The sequence below is a fragment of the Zootoca vivipara genome, chromosome 2, assembly GCF_963506605.1.
Source record: "Zootoca vivipara chromosome 2, rZooViv1.1, whole genome shotgun sequence".
NCBI classification, from domain to species: Eukaryota; Metazoa; Chordata; class Lepidosauria; order Squamata; family Lacertidae; genus Zootoca; species Zootoca vivipara.
The window spans coordinates 60,882,218-60,903,772 of record NC_083277.1 but is presented as its reverse complement, the minus strand read 5'-3'; the positions used below and the strand labels follow the sequence as shown (position 1 = coordinate 60,903,772).

The 21,555-nt window shown below is 43.8% G+C and overlaps 1 protein-coding gene across 7 annotated transcripts in view; it reads left to right on the top strand.

Moving 5' to 3' along the window:
* The window catches only part of LARP1 (La ribonucleoprotein 1, translational regulator), a 100,322-nt gene extending 78,825 nt beyond the window's left edge, over nucleotides 1-21,497 (top strand). For all 7 annotated transcript variants that reach the window (XM_060271625.1, XM_060271624.1, XM_060271623.1 and 4 more), the window contains exons 10-19: nucleotides 1,537-1,706; nucleotides 2,287-2,640; nucleotides 5,785-5,908; nucleotides 8,774-8,979; nucleotides 9,117-9,223; nucleotides 9,517-9,668; nucleotides 10,970-11,114; nucleotides 11,359-11,468; nucleotides 12,002-12,129; nucleotides 15,669-21,497. In XM_060271625.1, coding sequence (XP_060127608.1) covers nucleotides 1,537-1,706; nucleotides 2,287-2,640; nucleotides 5,785-5,908; nucleotides 8,774-8,979; nucleotides 9,117-9,223; nucleotides 9,517-9,668; nucleotides 10,970-11,114; nucleotides 11,359-11,468; nucleotides 12,002-12,129; nucleotides 15,669-15,914 — 1,742 coding nt within the window. In that variant the 3' untranslated portion in view covers nucleotides 15,915-21,497. The remainder of the gene's footprint in view (nucleotides 1-1,536; nucleotides 1,707-2,286; nucleotides 2,641-5,784; nucleotides 5,909-8,773; nucleotides 8,980-9,116; nucleotides 9,224-9,516; nucleotides 9,669-10,969; nucleotides 11,115-11,358; nucleotides 11,469-12,001; nucleotides 12,130-15,668) is intronic.
* Nucleotides 21,498-21,555: the final 58 nt, after the last annotated feature.

Genomic DNA, 21,555 nt, shown 5'->3' with positions numbered 1-21,555 from the left:
TGACCACTATTCTATCAAGACTTTCTTGAACATGTAATATGTACATCCTGGTTTTTATGTTGGTGTTCTGTAGCAGATAGGTCTAAGCAGTGCTTTTATATGCTCTTGTAATCCTGTAATACTAAAATGTGCCATAAAAAGCAGCCAGACAACTTGCAGCCTTCAGTCATGCACATCTGTTGCTGCATAATATCAGAAATGAGCGTACATTCGTACCTTGGGTTTCAAACAGCCTAGTTCTCAAATGTTTTGGCTCCTGAACGATTGAAACCCAGAAGTTCCGGTTTTCGAACGTTCTTTTGGAAGCTGAACATCCGACGGGGCTTCCACAGCTTCCGATTGGCTGCAGCCAATCAGAAACCGCGCTCTGGAAGCCAAACGGACTTCGGAACTGATTCCGTTTGACTTTCAAGGTACGACTGTATTGCTATCCAGTCATGTAGATAATGGGTGATCTCAATCCATTAGGAGAAAGATTCTTAAAAGAAAAATAATGCCTGGTTCCCTTTGTGCTGGCTTTGAGAGTTTTTTGGAAACATAATTGATCAAGGTCTTGAAAGTGCCTCACACTTTTGTTGCTGCACACTTAACCGGCCGGGGAGGGTGGGGTACAAATAAAAATCCATTCTTATTATTGAGTGTGTTGTGTGTTGCTGAGCAGGTATTGTGTTCTGTTTTGTTCTTGGTGTATGCCTGATGAGCACAGTACTGGCCAGCACAGCTGTTCTAAATGGTGAAGGGAATGTTAAATACTAGTCCCCAAGGTAATAAGGAGGAGCCTTAGGCAGCTTGCTGTGGCCAGTTGACAAAATAATTTGCCAATAAAATTGCTTATATCTGAGCTGAATTTATAGCTCAGCAGTTCCCAACCTTTAAAATTGCACTTCCTTTCAATTGATTTCTAGGTCCAGTTAAAGGTGCTGGCTAATAACTATAACACCCTAAGTAGCTTGGGGCCAGGATATTTCAACAGCTTCTGTATGAACCTGCCCATCAGTTACAGTAATCTTTAGCACGTCTCTTCCGTGTATTGCACCAAGGCAGCTGCGCTAGGTGGAGATACAAGCATTTTGATTGTTGTTGTAGCACTCTCATTTTGGAACTCCCTCCCAAGGATGGTTGGACTGGCCCCTTCTGTGTTGTGCTTTAGGCAGCTAGTGAAAACATTTTTTATATATCCAGCATTCTTTCCTGTAGAAAAATGGGAGTCTCGGCTGGTGAAAGGAAAGCCACTGAATATCATAATTAGTCAGGGCTATGTAAGGCTCAGGCAAAATTTCTAAGGTTCATATAATAGAACCAATTTTTCATGAGTGCTTAATACAAATTAAGTAGAAAGTATGTAAATAGTCAAAGCTCTTCCACTCATCTCAGATGTTCATGATAGCTCTGTAAAGGGAGGGGAAAGTTGCCACCCCTACTCGGTTGCAAAGCACATGTTATTCACAACACCGGACTTATCCTTGTGGGTGTTTTGTAAAGGGCTGTTGCCTGCATGTACAGATATTTATCTTTTACTAAAATACCATGTTACAGAATCTGCTCCTGGGTCTCCCCGCTCTGCTAGTCCTGTGCCAACGAAGACTGAGGAAGTTAGTAATCTGAAGACAATGCCCAAAGGCCTTTCTGCCAGCCTGCCAGACTTGGACTCTGAAGCATGGATTGAAGTGAAGAAGAGGCCTAGGCCTTCTCCAATCAGACCCAAGGTAGTTGGTGAATTGCATTAGCTGACATCCTCATGTATGTCAGACCTACAAATGGACACATTTAATGCTGGGCAGAAGACATAAGAGGTTCTAGAACGTTTGTGTGGCACTTTCTCCCCTTAGTTGTGTCAAGCATGCTGGGTAGGGAGATAGTGTTTCTGCTCTTTCCCAAAAGAGTTATTCCTGCACACAAACTTCGTCATAATTCCATCCATCCTTTTTCTGTAACTTGTACTATTGAATTACGTGAGGTTTAGATGTTGGTTCATGTCTCTTGAAGATAACTTCAATAGCTGTACAAGGTTCTACTTTAAGGCCCCAAGGCTGGTATGCTATGCTTGAAGGATGAGCATCGATGGAAAGGTTGCTGTGTTTGGAGGATCATGATGGGTGGAAGATGGTCTTATGGTGGGCTGGACTTTATGTGATCAGGGTGTGTTTGGTTTGATAGGCATTGCCCTTTGTTTTGAGGTTGAACCTTTGCCTGTCTGTTTTGCTGCATAGGAACCCCTGACTAAGTCTTCTGTGATCAATGTCCTAGCAGCTTCTGTCTTAACAGCGTTATCTATTTTGATACCAGAAACCAGAAGAATCCAAAACACCAGTGAAGCAGAAAGAGCAGGATGAGCCTGAGGAGCTGGACTTCATGTTTGATGAGGAGATGGAACAGATGGATGGCCGAAAAAACACCTTTACAGATTGGTCAGATGAGGATTCAGACTACGAAATTGATGACAGAGACGTGAATAAGATTTTGATTGTAACACAGACACCCCCTTATCTGCGCCGGCATCCAGGGGGAGATAGAACAGGCAACCACACATCCAGGGCGAAGATGAGCTCAGAGTTGGCTAAGGTGATCAATGATGGGCTCTACTACTATGAGCAGGACCTGTGGACAGAGCAGTTTGAGCCGGAGTACTCTCAGATAAAGGTGAGAACCAGGGGTGCACCACCTTAGTGCAAACAAAATTGGTTGTGTTTTGAGAGGGGGTAGGAAAAGGAGTTGTGTGTACTGTGTCTCGGATCATATTTTTAGTTCAACAGTGATTTCATTTTCACAATTCATGAGATAATATTACTTGTGCCTTGCGCAAAAAGTATTAAATCACTTGCCAACCCACCTATATGTAACTGAGTTGGGAGCATTGCAAGCAGTGGATCTGACAAGCTTTTGTTTGCCCTGGGAACATGACTCACATGCAAGTTGTCTCTACAGTCATACCTCAGTTTAAGTACGCCTCGGTTTGAGTATTTTCAGTTTAAGTACTCCGCGGACCTGTCTGGAACGGATTAATCCACTTTCCATTACTTTCAATGGGAAAGTTCGCTTCAGGTTAAGTACGCTTCAGGTTAAGTACAGACTTCCGGAACCATTTGTGTTTGTAAACCAAGGTACCACTGTACTACCTTTTTCTGCTTCCTTTGTGTGGAAGTGACGGATGAAAGAAGATAGAATTGGAACCAGCAGTCTTTAACTATGTTCCTGTATGCTTGTATCTTGATTATGAAAGTATTGTTCAGTTTCTTTTCTTGTATCTTTTTCAATATATGTATAATATATGACAACCCTGGTTATGGATTCCAAACAATAAGTACCACCACCTATTTGTAAGAAGTTGTCTTCACACTACATTGTTTCCTTCCACCTTGCATCACACCCATGCCTTGCTTTTTTGTTACTTAGGCCTAGTTTTAAACATGATTCTGGACTTGCTGAAAAATAATACATGTGCAGTTTTGACAATCTTAATTGACAGTACTTCTGCATGCCATGTTATCATGCTGGTATTGCAGGCTTTCTGATCGCTGACAAACTAACATGCTTTGGAATACTCTATTTATATACGATAAACAGGTAATATTCTCCCCTCCCTAACATTTATGACGTATTGTTTAAACTGGCCCCCAGTTTTCAGCTTTTATATTGTCGTTGTACTTGCAGCCTATTATGCCTCATAAATGCTTTCATGTGCTGCCTCGTCTTCCTCTCTGGAGCAATTGGTTTTAAGACTTTCTCTTGTGCTGTTGTCTCATCCTCCCTTGCTTGGGGTGGTGAATTTTGGAAAAGCTGACTTTTTAGGTGCAAAATTCTATGAGTGTAGTCCATAGGCACATACTGGATGAGGACTTGGTCTCCTTAACCCCTTTCAGCTTTATGCCACTTGTTTGTTAAGACTTTATTTGAACCCTGCTCGTTCTAGCTCTGGAATCTCTGTTCACTCAGTGAAACAGTGCCTCTGAGCACATGCCAAACATTTTTCCACTGAGTAATCCGGGGTTAAGGTAGAAGGGCTTTCAGGCTTGCCAGCTAGCAGATTGTGGTGCCTCTTATTTTCAGAAATGAAGAGCTGCCAGAGGTAATTACTCAGCTGCTTCCCAGAGGGAGCTCTTGCAGCATTTGAGAGCATGCAAAGATCAGCTAGTATACATAGACCTACAACTTAAATATGCAGTCCTTATTAAGGCTGGCTTTGGATGTTCTGGTGGCAGGTGTTTGAGATGGGAAGGTAGAGTTGCTGCTGAAGGGACTACAACTGTTCAGTGCTGGCTGCAGCAAATCAGAGATTCCATCTGTATTTCCTACCTGAGGGCTTACTTTACAAAAAGATGTTCAGGACCAAGCATACTATACATGCTTCACAGAGAGGAATTATGTTAGGTGTGGCAGCCTAAGGAAGCTTTGTGGAGCAATTACAAATTACTAAAAGGTGTTTCCTAAAGTGTAATTTGTAATTGCACATTAACTACAGGCCTCCTTATAAATGAAAGGCATGAGAGAGAAATATGCAGAACCATCTCTCTTCCTCTGTCTCAACTTCCCGTAAATGGTTGCTCTTGCCCCACTTTCCCTGTTCTGGCTCTGGCTGTGTCTACACACCAGACATTTAAAACACATGGCTTCTCCCACGCAGAATCCTGAGAACCAGTTTGTTGTGGGTGCTGGGAATTGGAGCTGTGGGGGAGGGGTAAGCTATAGTTCCTGGGATTCTTTAGGCAAAGCCATGTGCAGTCATACCTCGGGTTACGAATGCTGCGGGTTGCGTGTTTTTGGGTTGTGGACCGTGCCGAACCTGGAAGTAACGGGACGGGTTACTTCCAGGTTTTGGCGCACGCGCAGAAGTGCAAAATGACCTCACATGCATGCGCAGAAGCGTCAAATCGCGTCACACGCAGCTCTGCGGGTTGCGAATGTGCCTCCCACGCAGATCACGTTTGCAACCCAAGGTATGACTGCACTTTAAATGTAGGGTGTGATACTGGAAGTGAGCTGCAAATAGAGTAGTAGTAGTAGAAATAACAGCGGGAGGGAGGGCTAGGATGTGTGGTCCTTTTACGAAAATAAAAATCTGTCTACCATCTCCATACCTGTTCTGGCTTGGTTGTGCTTGCCAAACTGCACATTTTTTGGGGGGGGGGGGGTTTCCTGTATTTCTGAGTTGTAATGAATCCTCCTACAGGCAGTGGCTTGTTTTGTGCTCATTCAAAGCACGCACAAGTTGCTGCAACTCAGAAGTGGTCTCAAAAAGTGTAAGAGTAGTAAGAGTAAGGTAAGAAGTATAAGTACATTCAGTGTTGTAAATGTAACTTACCAGTACATCGGGAAATGACAGGAAGTCTGTTTTCATATAATTTAGTTTATTGCAATTTAGTTTATTGGATTTTTTACTTTGGTTTACTCTTGTTTAGTTAGAAATTATAAGAAAAGAGCATGTACAAATACAAGCTTAAATCAAACAAACAAATAAGAGATTGTTAATGAAAGCTTTGCCTCCTGATGAAGAAAGCTTTGCCTCAGAAGAAGTTTTGTGCTGTTTCATCAGATTTTTTTTAAGGGTTGCAACCATCTAGTGGACTGACTTGTAGGTTTTGTCACACTTGAAACTGGTGCATTGTTCTTTAATACATGTAGCCCGTGATTTGCCATTTCCTGGGGGGGTGGGTGGGGAGGGGAGAAACACGAATCAGGGAATAATAACCTTTATTATTATTTATTTATTTATTTATTATGATGTATCATACAACCTCCAGATATAAGTGTTTCATTTCTCTGTCATTCCCCCTCCCCCAAATGCAGCAAGAAGTAGAGAACTTCAAGAAGGTCAATATGATCAGCCGAGAACAGTTTGACACTTTGACTCCTGAGCCTCCCATTGATCCAAATCAGGAAGTTCCTCCAGGACCACCAAGGTTCCAACAAGGTAGGAGACCAAACCCTTTGCAGAATGCTCAGCTTTATCCTTTCACTTACAGGAGGGTCTCGCCCAATAACACCTCCAACCATTTAAGTTACATTTCCATATTCTCTTTTTTTTTTAAATCATAATTTTTATTGATTTTACAAATTACAAAAAACGGTACATACATGAACACCTTTTCCACCTTCTTCCCACCCCCCTCCATGGGTCCTCCCCTGCCACAGAAGTATCCCACGCAGGTGAACAGTCAGAGATGGTCCATTTTATGGTTGGATTTCTGTCCTCCTCCCCCTCCCCTGCCCCCAAAGCCCCCCCCTGCCACCAGAGAGCTCCAGGAAACCAGGGCAGTACGCAGGAAGACGTCCATCCAACCATCTATTCTCATACCAAAAAAGAGTAAAAAAAAAGAAAAAAGAGAGAAAAAAAGAGACAAAAAAGGAAAAACAAAACAAAAATCTTTTTTCCATTCATAATTAATAAACCATATTTTGTGGGCTTCCCCAACCTCCCCCCTTCCCCGGTTTTCATCCCTTTTTTATCCTCTTCAACAGTTTCTTATTCTATAAAATAATTACCTTTATACCTTATACTACTTTAAAACTTAGCTATTATCATTTTCACCAAATATCCAAATCACTGAAAAATCAAACTCCCATTTTTTCTTCCCGTGCCTAATTTTTCCCCCCTCTATAAGCCTCCATATTTTCACCTTTTTCCAAAATCAATTCACTTTTAAACTATAACTATTCCCAATCTAACCTTTCATCCCCAATTTCCGGCTCCAACCCCCCAATCCAGCAAGTTCCGTAGTCAGCAGTCCAGTTTTAATCCTAATAATCCATCCTATTAATCACAACTTCACTTTCCCTTCACCCCACCCCCTTTTTACAGTATTTTGCCATCCAGGCCTCCATACAGCACCCCTGAGTTTCTTCTCTTCTCTGCTTATTTTTTTCCTCTTCCCTGTGGGCATTCTGGAGTTCCAGTAAATCCAATCGTACCCCCCTCAAAGGAGGGGCACTCCACCTGACTTTTTGTAGAGTAAAATCATCTTTTTTTTTCGTGGTGAGCTTCATTTTGTATTATATTGTCACAGTCCTCATCTTCATCTTTTCGTTCCAAATCACAGTCCCCATCATTGTCAAAATCCTCCAAATCACTGTCACTGTCATTCTCACACTCGTCTTCCTCAGTTTCAGTAGCTTCATCCTCTAAGAAGTCATATTCTGCCATCACCATCTGGAATTGTTGCTTTAACTCTTGCTGTTGTGTCTCCTCTTGACATAGTCCTATTCTTACTTCCCACATTATGGTCAAAACAGTCCGCTGGAACTCAGGCGAATACCTTTTTGTTGACATAGTTCAATCGTGTCAAGGTCAAATCTTGTCACATGGGGTGGAAAATGGTCACAGTTTATTTTCTCGACTCCATTTTAACAAGCTGGCTGCATTCTCCAAGTCTTATTAGAGATAAAGTTCAAACTCACATTTCAAAAGCATATAAACCAAAAAAAAAAGGATTTCCAAAAATAGAAATAAAAATAAAATTCCACTTATAGATCCTGATCAGCTCACTGGGTTGTCTGGGCTGCCGGCTCCCGGGGAAAAGAAAGGTCTTTCTTGATCTTAACCTCTTTCTGCAGGGTATTCACAACCGCAGTCTTTCTCCCCTTTTACCCTGCATCTAGGGGAGATCCTCTTTGATGCCTTTGAGGGAACCTTTTAAATTGAAATCTTCTATTTACGGCTTCGGGTTTCTATTTACTGTCTCTTAGGTTGCCGGTTGGGGGGGGTGGCTTCCTCTTTTTTCCCCTCTCTCCCAAATCCAAATTATTTTATAATCCAAATCGTGAGATTACTTACACTCTTATTTCCAATCGTTTTTTTTCGGAAGAATCCAGCGCTCTCCGCCTTCGGCTTGAAGCTTCTCTCCGCTAGGGTAACGTTGTCGCTCAAGATGGCCCCCGCGACTTCTACCCTCCTCGCTCCGGAGCTCTTATTAGAGCTTGCCAGAGAGTTGGGGAGTCCGGATTGGGGCTCTGCCGAGCAAAATTCGCCCCGGGACGCTCTTCCCGAGGTTCTAAGGGGCGCAGCGTCGCTCTCGCTGCCCTCCCCACTCCTAGCAGAGACGGTCCGTCTCGGAGACGAGACGGGACCCCGCCGATCGGCGCTGGCGCTGAACCGGAAGCCTACATTTCCATATTCTCTTATCTGCTCTGTTATTCCAGAGTTTGGACGTGTTAAGTCTAGCAACAAGAATTACTTCAGAGTTGTGAGATTTGCAGTTGCTGCCCAAAAATTGAGGGGAACATTTATTGAGGATAACATGGTGGACTGTAAAGATTTAATTGGGAATTAACTATAAAAACCTGTTTGTATTCGTTTGTGTGTGTGTGTTGGTTGATACTGTGTTTTAATGTATCTATGTATATATTGTACAGGGTGTGTGTGTGTGTGTGTGTGTGTGTTTTCAGTGGTTCATATGACTATGCTGATAAATAGGAATTTACTCTATTTATTATCTTTACAGTCCTTATCCATCGTCCCTGTCCCATCCCCCGTCCCTGTCCCCGTCCCCTGGAAATTTATTCACTATAATCAGTGCTATTATTCTAGAAAAAGAGGTGCCGGAACTCACCATGAACTTCCTCCCTTGTTCTCTTACAATGGCAATAGCACTCACCTGAGAGGTGCCGGAACTGAGTTCCAGTGAATTCCGGCTGAAAAATAGCCCTGACTATACTGTAATTTGTTTTCCCTTGTGACAGGTTATTAAGAGTCAGAAAGAAGTGTGTTTATGTGGATGTTGGACAATTACAATTACATATATGCAGGAGAAGCTATAGAGATTTTGGTGTGTTTTTTTAGTTCCTACAGATGCTCTGGCAAATAAGCTATTTGGTGTGCCAGAGCCTTCAACCATTGCCCGATCTTTGCCAACAACTGTGCCAGAATCCCCAAACTATCGCAATGCCAGAACGCCCAGGACTCCTCGCACACCTCAACTGAAAGACCCAACACAGACGCCCCGTTTTTACCCAGTGGTTAAGGAAGGCAGGTTGATAGATGCCAAGGTAAGTCTTGCATACCAAAAGCTTTGCCTATGCCAAATGCATGTGATTATGCTCAATGTATTTGAGATTCTTCTTGACTTGGATACCGGAAGAAATACCAGTCTTCATTATCTCAACTGAACCCTTGCTTCTTGCAGACGCCCCGGAAGAGGAAAACACGGCACAGTTCAAATCCTCCAATGGAATGTCATGTTGGTTGGGTGATGGATTCCCGGGAGCATAGGCCTCGAACTGCATCCATAAGGTACTATAAAGACAGACAGTTGATAATTCTCAGTGAAGTTTTAAAACAGGTGGCAAGGGGCATTAAAATTAGATCCAGATGAAAACATTTTTTTTTGCAAGAGTTCTCTGTTTTTTTCACCCCCTCTTCTCCATATTGATTTAGTTTTCAGCATTTTCTCAGAAACACGCTTGCAGTCAGAGAAAATCCCCTTTTGAAGTATAGCTGAACCTCATGTCATTTCTGTATCTTTCTGAATACTTCAGTAATGCTTCTGAGTGCTTCACTGACTCAAGTGTTTTCTCCTTGCTCAGTTCCAGCCCCTCAGAAGGCACGCCAGCCATTGGCAGCTATGGCTGCACTCCACAATCGTTGCCCAAGTTCCAGCACCCCTCCCATGAACTCCTCAAGGAGAATGGCTTCACGCAACATGTCTACCACAAGTATCGCCGGCGCTGCCTTAATGGTGAGTTGTATAGATACAGTTGATGTTGTCTAGATACTTGGCTTTTATGCAGGCCTTGATAGCAGTCAAGCTGGTGCTGAAGTCGGCAATCATTTTTCTTAGTACAGTCAACTTGTAACTTAACTGCTGCAATTTCAACTTTATGCAGCTGGAGGCCAGCCAGTTGAAATCACACAAATGTGGGAAATGTCACATATAAATATATTTATATTTGCTAAATTTATGTTTTCTTATGTTTGTGTTTTGTTTTTTTCTTTGTGCTTGGTTTTTCTTTTTTGTATTTTGTGTGAAAATAAAACAAAACATATAATTAAAAAAAATCACACAAATTAAATGCATGGAAGGCAGAGAGCTTGAAAGCTTTTTGTTCAGGGTTTCCTAATGTGAAAGGAACTTTTAAGCTCTCTCTCTTGCTTACTAGGCTCTGGGAGGCTCTCGTGAGATCTTGCGTGGCTGTCCAAGATCTTCTGAGAGCCTCCCGGAGCCCAGAAGGGCTGGGGGCAGGGAGGATGACCTGTTTGGCATGCCAGCTCCAGAAGGTAAGATTGCTTATGCAGGAGCGATTTAAAGGGGTTGTTCTCACTATGCCCACTACCCCCAGAACGTAACCCATGCGTAAGATGCAAGTTGACTGTAAGAACTGTATGTTTATGATATAGTATGCTTCCTGAATGGGAATGATAGACTCACCAGAGCAGGAATAGCTGGTGATCCTCTAGCAGAATGTGAGCAGATAATCAGACAGCATCCAAAACTTGCATTCTTGGGTCTGTTTTGCATCACACTGTCCGGTGCTGAATTTAGCTTTTCAGCATTTCTGAAGAAGTTTAGTGAACTGTGAGCAGCACATCTGCATGATCTACAGCAGGCATGGGCTCTAGTAATCTGGAGGAAGGACATTTGTGTTCTACACAGATGACAAGAATGTGACTGAGTTGGTTATATTATATGATGTTTGAAGCCTTGCAAATCTAGTTTCCCCTTAATTTTAAAGCCATTCTATTTCCAGTAGTCATAGGATAGTTTCAAAGGTTGCTAGTCTTTGCTGCTTGCAGGATGATGACGTAGACTAAAGGAATGTCTACATATACTTGACTCCAATATGGAAAAGGACTGGGCATTCCCTGTGCTAAGGAATAAATAGAATACCAGTGGGTTTTTGCTTTAAAAGGGAGATACTACGATGGAATCGTGGAGAATCGGGATTTTGTGATCCCCACTTTCAGGACAGGATGCAATGTTTTAATTTGGGTGTACCATAAGCTGGTTCTTATGTGGTTTGCCTCTTTCCCCTTGAACAGAGCGGAAGCGACTGGGCATTGGTCAGTCCCAGGAGATGAATACGCTCTTCAGATTCTGGTCGTTTTTCCTTCGTGATCATTTCAACAAGAAAATGTATGAAGAGTTCAAGCAGTTGGCCTTGGAAGATGCAAAGGAAGGGTACAGGTAAGTCCTTGTGTCTACACAGCACCACCATAAGGTGCCTTGCATTTTAAAGGCTGGAAAGGAGAAATGTGGGTTAGCTTAAATTGGTGAATATGGGGGAGCCCTTGTCTTCTGAAGGAAACATGAGATGCATAATTTATCTGGACTTAATCAGGAAGAGAAATGTAGCATGGAAGGCTCTTGGGGGAGGAAAAGGGTATGGTTGGAGGCAAATGTTGATGAGGTGGATGTCATGGTCTTACAGGTATGGACTGGAGTGCCTTTTCAGATATTATAGCTATGGACTGGAGAAGAAATTCCGACTTGACATATTTAAGGATTTCCAAGAAGAAACTATAAAGGATTATGAAGCTGGTAAGTGGGGGTCTGACTGCCCGGTATTCCAGGGGCTTCCTTGTGTGTCATTGCGGTGCCAGTGATCTGTGAGGAATGATGCCTTGAATCATTCAGCCTATCTTTTGACTAAAAACATTAATTCTGTGATTCCAGACCCCTAGTATAATGGGGGTTATGAGGATATTGCATGGTATCCAAATCTTTATTAAAGGGGACATGTTAGAGCAGCCTATCTTGTGGGGACATGATCAGCCTTCTTGCTTTTAGAGAAGTCTCCCTTCCAATGGCACATTTCTTGACCCTCTTCCCTTCGGCACCACTGCTTCTATCACTGTTTAGATACTGTTAACGTGCAGAAATTTGTAGTTGCAGAAGAGTTCTATTCTGACATTTGGCTAGATTGCTGTTGTTTATTCATTCTAGCTTTTTACCAAAACTTGATAGTTGCAGCTTTCCTCCTTTTCCCTTCCATTGTTGCTGAATGACAGTTTTTGGAAACTTCTTTGATGACAGGGGCTGACTTGTGTCTGTTTTGCTCCTTGTCTTAATAGGGCAGCTTTATGGGCTTGAAAAGTTTTGGGCCTTCTTAAAATATTCCAAAGCCAAAAACTTGGACATTGATTGCAAACTGCAAGAATACCTCAGCAAATTCCGACGCCTTGAAGACTTCCGAGTGGATGTAAGTAGTTTTCTACTAGACACTTGTAATGGATGCATCTTGTAGACCTGCAGAGGTCCATGGTGAATGTATCTTTTAAACAAAAGTTTATCTTAAATTCAGGTGTACAAAAAAAATATAATCTCAACTTTTATAATCACATCTGATAAACAATGCAGTTTCTCAGTAAGGCACTTATTTAAATCTGCTTAAAAGTTATAGTTACAGGTAGGTAGCCGTGTTGGTCTGAGTCGAAGCAAAATAAAAAAATTCCTTCAGTAGCACCTTAAAGACCAACTAAGTTTATATTTTGGTATGAGCTTTCGTGTGCATGCACACTTCTTCAGATACTGTATCTGAAGAAGTGTGCATGCACACGAAAGCTCATACCAAAATATAAACTTAGTTGGTCTTTAAGGTGCTACTGAAGGATTTTTTTTATTTTGCTTAAAAGTTAGTTTGTCAGTTAATAAACATTTTCTGAACCCTCCATTTTTATATTTAAATAATGTATCAAATAGTTCATTGGTGCCTATACTTTAGCACAGAATGCTTATTTAAATGCACACATTTTACAGTGGTGCCTCGTTAGACGAAATTAATTCGTTCCACGGGTCAATTCGTGTAACGAATTTTTTGTCTAGCGAGTCCCAGTTTCCCATAGGAATGCATTGAAACTTAATCAATGCGTTCCTATAGGCTCTGGGGGACTGGCGGAGGCATGCAACGGGGCTTCGGAGAAGGTCTCCGAAGCCCCGTCCAATGCCAGCTGTGTGCAAGGCGGCGGCGGGAGAAGCTCTCTTCTCCCAGCCACCACGTTGCCTGCCTCCCCCGACATGGAGCGCAGCTTCGGAGACCTCCAAAACTGCGCTCCATGCCGGCTTTGCTCTGCCAGAGGCGGCGGCGGGGGAAGAGCTTCTCCCGCTGCTGCCTCCCGCCTGCCTCCCCCGACATGGAGTGCAGTTTCGGAGGTCTCCGAAACTGCGCTCCATGCCGGCGCTTCAGCTCGGGGAAGCAGACAGGAAGTTGCAGGCTGCTGCCGTCTCCCTGCCTGCTTCCCCAAGCTGAAGCGCCCGGGGGACAGAGCCGAATAGCGGCGTGGGGGGGTCTTCGCCGTTTGCCTCCCCCTTAGCTCGGGGAAGGCAAACGGCGAAAAGCCCCCCCCCCCGCCGCCGCCTCTCGCAGCGCAAAGCCGGCATGGAGCGCAGTGTCGGAGACCTCCGAAACTGAGCTCCATGTTGGGGGAGGCAGGCGGGAGGCGGCAGCGGGAGAAGCTCTTCCCCCACCGCCGCCTCTCGCAGCGCAAAGCCGGCATGCTTCCTGCCATCTCGCTGCCTGCTTCCCCGAGCTGAAGCGCTTCAGGGCTGTCGCTGCCTGCTGTTGCCACCTGCCTGCCTTCCCCAAGCAGCGCCCACCGATCCCCGATGTGTCGGGCGGGATGGGGGGGAAGCAGAGGAAAGATCCTGCGCTTCCCCCCCCATCCCGCCTGTCACACAGCAGGGATCGTAGGGGGCTTGAGAAGCCCCATACGATCCCCGATGTGTCGGGCAGAATGGGGGGAAGCGGAGGAAAGATTCTCCGCTTCCCCCCCATCCCGCCTGCGCTTAGGCTTCCTCGGCAAAGGCAAGCGGGGGACACCTAGCCCGCCCGCTTGCCTTCGCCGAGAAGGCACCATTGCAGCCTAATGCCGGCTCTGTCGGGCGGAGGGAGGGAGAAGCGGACTCCGCTTTCCCCTCACTCCGCCCGACACAGCGGGGATCAGACGAAGCTGTCCGCGGCAGGGGGAGAGGAACAAAATCGTTCCTCTCCCCCTGCTGCTGAGCCTGCACAGATCCCGGGGTTCAGGGAAGCACTTGCAGCTTGTCCGAACCCCGGGATTTGTCCTTTCTGTCGGCGGCAGGGGGAGAGGAAGGAAGGAAGAGAAAGGGCTTCTTTCGCTTCCTTCGTTGCTCTTTCCCCCCTTCCTCCGCTTCTCTCCTGCTAGTTCCTCTTTGTGTTCCGCTGGTCTCTTCCGGGGCAGAGACCAACGGAACACAAAGGAGAACCAGCTGCAGCAAGGGAAGAAGGCAGAGGCTGATCTTCCTTTGCCTTCTTCCCTTGCTACAGCTGGTTCCCCTTTCGCTAGATGAATGCCCTGATTTTCTGATTAGAGGTTTTTATGGCCACGCTTTGCACGACAAAGCGGTGGCCATAGAAAACCTCGTTGTATAGCGAGGCAATCTCCGATCAGAAAATCCTTTCGTTAAACGAAATTTTTGTCTAGCAGGGCATTCGTCTAGCGAGGCACCACTGTACAACTCATTATAAAATTAAGTGTGAAATTTGAAGGATATTTGTGTTTTAATCAGTATAATGATCTAGGAGGTGTGAATGAGATCAGTTCTCTTTAAAATGGAACAAAATTCTCATCCAACCTTAATGAGCGGACACTACTAAAACATTGTGTTTGAGGTAACAGACTTCCGTATAACTTTATATCTCTGGTGGCTTATTCCTATATGAAAGTTGGCATTCAGTGTTGTGATCTTCAGGCGATTGTGCATCATTGAACAGCACCCAAGTCTCTCCCTGTGGTATTGCACTGAAGGGGGGGAAATTACTGCTTGAGCCATCTCCTTGCTGTCTTACTGATTAAGAAATCTTCTCTGGACCCATGTGCTCTCATACCCCCCTCCATTTGCCCAGCTTTAGCATTGTGACCATCTTATTATTTGGTCATAGTTCACCTCCACACTAGAAATAAAAGTGGTGATTCTGGCTTGAATGTAAATTGTGGTTTATGATAACTGTAGTTTGTCCAATTCAGACACCACAGCAAAATCTCTTTGCTGCAAACTGGTGAGGTAGAAAATCATAGTGCAAAGAATGCATAAGTCCAAAGCACAGTTCACAAGGACAAACCATAACTTGTCAATGCTATCTGAACCCGACTTAATTCTGTAGTCTGTGGCTAGAAGTAGTTGGTCAGATTAATTGAAGTGGCAGCAGCACCCACTGGCACAGGGACTGATTACAGCTCTCTTGAGAGGCACAGTCCAATGCATTTCAGTCACCTCGCACATTCATCATATTTTACACACACACACACACACACACAAAAATTCACCTCTAATATCTTCATATTGTCCATTGCCTTATATAAACTTTGTTTTAGAATCTCCAAAAAGCCTTCCTAAAAGAACACACAGGGCAGTCTTGTTACTCAAAGAGGTGTTCTTCAAAGCCTTGTATTCAGCTGACACAACTGGAGCTAATTGTATTTGGTATTCTCACTTGCTTACCTTCACTCCCTTTTATATCCCGCTCTATCTCCGTATGGTAAAATCTTTCATCTCCTGTACTTACCCCCAACCCAAATTGTATGGTACTTTTGCATCTTTACTTTAGTTGCTATCCACATTGTGTGTGTTACTTTTCGTTCAATTCCCACTTGTTTGCTATCAGATATTATGGTATTGGTGGACAACCAGGATTTGGGGAACCTTTACTTTAAATGAAGCATGCTTGAGAGGGATGCCCAAGTGCTACATATTTATTTATTTATTTATTTTGTGTTTCAGCCTCCTATAGGGGAAGAAGGTGGCCACAAGAGATACCCAGCAGCATTGGGAGTCGATGGAAGGAAGCGATACCCATCTCAGTCTTCCAGCAAACCTGTCACCCAGACCCCATCCCATCAAGTCTCTGTCTCATCCAACCAAGTCCCCACCTCATCTAGCCAGCCTGTGCAGGAGGATGCCAAAAACCTGAGCCAGCCACATGCAGTTTCTACAGCGACTGTGGAAACGCAAACAATAGGGAAATAAGACACATCAGAACTTCCAATGGAAAGGGGGCAGGGATACTTGAGGGAGTTGAAATGTGGGCGTCCAAAACCAGGCTGCTTACCAGAGGTGGGGACTACAACGCACACAAATTTCTCTTGTTGGCTGGGAAAACAAGACGAAGCAAGCTGAAAGCATCCTTTTCTTCGCTGTGATTAAGTTACTGATTGGAGCCAGATCCTCACATTTTCACGTCTTAGCGCCTTTCTGGGGTAGGGTTGGGAAGGGGGAGATTTTTATAAATATAAATATATATATATCTATATCAAGTTTTAAATTATTGATAGAAGTTTGTTTGGATAAACCAAAACAATTCTGTATCATGCGGCGACATGATCCAGCTCCTCCTCATCCCACCGATCAACTATGCAGCCCACTTGAAAGAAGCTGGAGGCGGTGGGCCGGACAGTGTGGTTCCATTTGGAATTGGCCTTCGGCTTTCTAAGTCCACCAGGCGCCTGTCATTCTGGATATGACAATGCACAAGGAGTCCCTTTGCCACCATCACAAGTATCACTTCTGTTATGGCTTCCCTTCCATGCTGCTCACCTTTTCCATCACAGACTCGACTACTGGAAGTCAACCAAAGGACCCTAACTGAACATGGGCCCACCTCGCATTGGGCTCGCCCAGTTCCTTTTGTGTGATGGGTAGAACATAAACTCGCACAGTGTCTCCCCTCACATAGGAATGCTACTCTCATGATGAGACTTCGCTAAAACAGCTTTCTCTTACAAAACAAAACAAAAACAAAAAAACCACAAAAAAACTTGTTTTTAAAAAAGTCTATCTTTGCTTCCTTCCTTGAAAATAATAAGTTGCCTTATTGTGGAGTTGGGAAATTGGAGGCATCCCTGACTTCTCTGAGCAAATTTGGAGCATGGCATCTGCTTGAGACTCAGCCGGGCTGTGAGAATATCTACTGTTTCCCTGTCCAGGAGTCACTCTTGTCTGCAATGGCTGGTGATCTCCCCTCTGACCCAGCTGTGATTTGCATCGAACAGTACTGTTAATTTCTAGGTGAATGTTGTCTCAAGCCACCTAGACAGTTTATCTCTGGAGAAGGGGGTACTGGAGCACTAAAGTCTAAGACTTCTGCTATTGTGTGGTTGGTGCTGATGTAAATGTGTCAACTTTTCTAGTGCCCTTCCTGCTACAGCAACTACACATGCTATTGCCTCACTCAGACCTCCAGGTGCACTGCCATTTTCCTCCCTCTCCCACCAGGGCAGGCCAGGCCAGGAACTAGCCTGTTGATCTCATGAACTCTTCCTATCCCACGGTAGGCAGGCAGATGTGCCAGGAATAGGTAATTGCACAGAGAAGATCCACTGGCACACATCCTTGCTCTTTAATATATATGGTTGAAGAATGTGTGTACAGAGAAATGAGCTTTAAAGCAAACAAGGTGGGATTTTTGTGTGTGGTGGTTTCCAAATAAGAGGTGGCTTGCTAAGTTAACTTCCCTATGCAGGCCCTCCCTTTCTGTAGACTCTTGAATTACTGGCATGCTAGCCTGCCTGCCTGCCTGCCTTCCTTCCCTGGGTTGACCATGTAGCCACGGAGGACCCAGCTGTGTTTAGACTCTTCTCTAGCTACCAACACCTTGGCTGTCTTGCATCATGAAATCACTTCATGTATTGGAACCATGTCCACTCATCCTGTGTCATAGAACTTTATACAAAGCACCATGATTGACTTAACTCCTCTTGGGTTAACTGCTTGGAACTAAGTCTGAGACTATTGGCAGTTTGTGACTGCATGGCTCTTGACATCTTAAAAGCAGCTGGTACTGGAGCTATAGAAGTGAACTTCAGAGAAGATGGAAGCATATGTGTACAGATAACTTATTTCTGACAACATGCTTTATTGTTTCCTACATTTTGTTATATTTCCTAATGTACTGTCCCTGTTCTGCAATCCAGAGATTTTAGTAGGAGGTGGAAGATCTGAGATTGCTTGGTCATTATGCCATCCAAGCTTGCCCTGTGACTCTAAAGAGGGATGAATGGTGGTGGCAATATTTCTATGTGGTTCTACACACAATAATGGCCTGGCTCCAAACAGTCTCCTCCCTTCTTCCCCAGTAATGCATGATGCTGGAGGCACTTCCATTATGCTGGAGGCTGATACCTTCCTATCTGCAGCTGCTCACATGCTCTGCTCTGGAGGATCCCACAGCCTTTTCTGGGTGTGGAGACTATTGCCATAAAGGGTGAGAAGGAGCACCCTTAGGCTACTTTGGATCCTAGACCATTGTTAGGGGTGAGGAGAGGAAGAGAGGTGTGGCATCAACACATGTTTTAGAGGTTATGTTCTAGGCCTGTTTCTCAGATTTTTAACATGCTGCAAAGAGTGTGGCAATGAGGCCTGTGTCAGGTAAGGATGTTTTTATTCCCAGTCGCTGGAGCAACACTTTTTTACTTTAGGAATGCAGGGGATGTGATGGTAGGGCGGTTGGTTGATTTCTGTCACTCCTCTTCTAGGATGTTGGTAGATAATTGAGGACATGGGCCTTACTGCCTTAGGAGAGCTTGTTGTGTCTAGCTAATGTTATTTCATTTTAGCTGTGTCAAGCATGCTATTAATGGGAGTTTGTTATGGAGCAGTCTTGGGTGACCATGCAGTTAACTTGTGCCCTGTGGTTCTAGTTTTTTGCTGCCTAAGTTGTGATCCTGTATTATATCAAACCCTCAGCCTTTCATTGTGGTACCATTAAAAGACATGAGCATTTCACCAGGTGTGGCAGAATACCCACTGTGAACTTCGCTGGGTGTGTTGCAGAGCAGAACCATGTTAACATGGAATTGGCAGTCAGAACTGCCGCTGTCTTCTAATTTCGCTAGTATGACATGGTGCAATGAAGCTGCTTTTCTTGTTTGGCAGGATTTCAATTGGTAATGGGCTGAAACCCTAACTTTTGTATCTTCATCACAATTCATTTTTGAATAAGGCAAAGCATGCATTGGGGAACTGCTGCTTGTGAGACAGGAGTATGTGTTCAGACTTGATGACACAGTGAGATTAACCAGATCATTTTTGTTTAAAGGTTTCATCTTTGAAAGGAAATGGCCTTTGAACTTTCATCTGAGTGGTGATTAGTGCTGAAGTCTTGCTCTAAAAATGGTTTGTCTTTCATTTCAGTGATAAGCTGCTTGCCTTTGCTGATGAAGAACTGAAGGCAAACAACTGCTGGTGGTGTAGAAAAGCATTCTGGTGTGGTATAGGAGATCAGTTAAGGATGTAGGGCTAGTTTTTGGAAAGAGGAGATTGGCACAAGGATATAAGAATCACATATTGATTCCTCTGTGGATGTCCCATGAAATTGAACCACAAAATTCTTACCTACCATTCAAGGGACATGCTGAAGGTACTTGTTTACTTGAAGGAAGCGTAGCCTTTTGGAACCTTGATTGGTCAGTCTCCTGCATCATCTTGACATGACGATGACTGCATGTGTTTGTAGACACGTTACTGTTTGTATGCACATCCAGTGCCTTGGCTGTTCAGTGCCAGAAAGTCATAGCATTATTCCTATAAAGATGGTATCCAGCTTTCTGTATGGGTATTGGTACCCTAAGTTTTCACCACCCTGCTTTGAATTTTCCCAACACTTTGGGAAGAGAGTATAGTAACGATTTTGTTTCAATGTTGTGTCTTGGTTTTTAAAGCAGACCAAGTCAATGGACACTGGTATCCTGTCCCTCAAACATATGCAATGGTAATATCCAGTTGTGTTGTGTTTAGGAAGCCACCAGCTATTGCCCAATGTATGAGACTTTGGTTAAAACAGAGAGAGTGTTTTCCAGTGGGAACTCAAGCAGTCTTTATAGGTAAGCAGTATCTTTAAAGAAGTGTCATCCTGGGTAGCTGACCTCTGGGCAGGGTAATAGGGTGGGGGTCTGAAATCTGGTTTAGGACTGACAGTGAAAGTAAGTGACCTTTATTAAGTGTTGGTGCTCAGTCTGTCCTTAGCCCCTTTCTGCTCCTCCTCCCACTTTTGCAGCTGCTGGGTTGCTCCAGTTCTGTACTTGTCCATCTTGCTTCTAGTTGGTTAGTTGAATGTACCGTTAACACATGACACAGTAACCTCAGTACTCTGCCATAACATTTGTGTTGTTGTTTTTAATAGAGTAATGGGATGGGAGCCATCTTTCATGCCTTGCTCATTTTCCTTTTAAGCAAAAACAATCAAATCTGTTAACGCAGCAAACTCTGCCGTGCTCTATTATCTCTCCATATGGATCCTCTTCTGAAACTTGGATTTGTCAATAACTTTTTAAAAATCAGCTAGGTTTTTAGAAGGGATGGGTAGCTACATTGTTAAATGCCTCAGTTATGTTTTTTTAATCAAATTTCATATATGAGTGGTTTTATGGGGGGTGGCGGGAAATTTCATCTCAGCAACATGGGTTTGGACAAAGTGGTTTTTTTAATTAAAAAATTCTAAGGATAACATTTCTGTTAGTTTACATTTTAACTTTCTGAAGACACTTGAACATAGGACCGATGTATCTGTGATGAGGACACCCTATGGTTGGAAGCATCGAAAGGGCATGGGTTTAACCATCCTTTTTTTGGTTTTACAGACTTTGTTCTTCCAAGTCTGGCCTTCTGTTGCCCTTCTTTTTTATTTCCTCAATGGTATTGTTCCTGTATCTATTTGTCCTCCTTCCCAGAATATAGATCTTGGTACAACAGGGTGGCCTGGGTCACTGATATCCTTTGGAAAATAGATTTCAATGTCCTTGGCAGAAGCTTTTGCCCACCGGAGCCTTCCTGCTGTAGCATTGCCATGTGGCTATGGAACAGGAATGGCTGAATTCTCCTCCTATCATCGTTGGCTTTGCCCTTGCAGTGGTGCACTACCGTGGTGGTTGGGATTCCCAGCCTATGAAACTGTGACTCAGAAGTCAACACTGAGCTTTAAATGGTGGTGGTTGGAGCTTCCTTAGTGTGAAGTTGTGTTAAGCTGCTAAAAAAAACAACAACAACCCCAACCCTTCAGATGAGGAACCTGCAAAAAGATGCAATGATTGTTTTTTATAGATGTCTGATAACGCCATCACAGTAGGAAAAGAACCATCAGTTTGTTAGGTTTGCTTGCTCTGCCTGAGCAGGCTTGTATGTATACATGCTCCAACCATGCCCCTTCTGCTAAAACAAAACCCCAGAAGTGTTTGTAATCACTTTCAGCTGTATTTATTATTGAGATAACTTTTAAACCAACTGTTACCGTTTATCACCTGGGAGGAAAAGATCTTGTTAATATGGCCCACCATACACAATCCCATCTGTTAATAGTATGTAAATCTTAACCCATGTGCTAGGATCATCATCACATTGGGGGAGGGGGAGGGGGGACAGGGGAAGGAAGAGGAAACAAATTGTAAAATACTTGAATGAGAGCCTGTATTATAAACAGTAATATTATTCAGAGTATCTGCTTTCTAGGCTGATGTGACTCATTATTCTAGTAGTGCTTTAGTCCTTTGTAATTTGTGGTAATTATGCTTTTTCCTTTTTAATACAAAAATGTATAAAAATAAAAACCTCAAAAGACCATGCAATTTGCACACTCTTGTTTCTGCCTTGAGGCTATTTCTACTAATGGCAACCACAT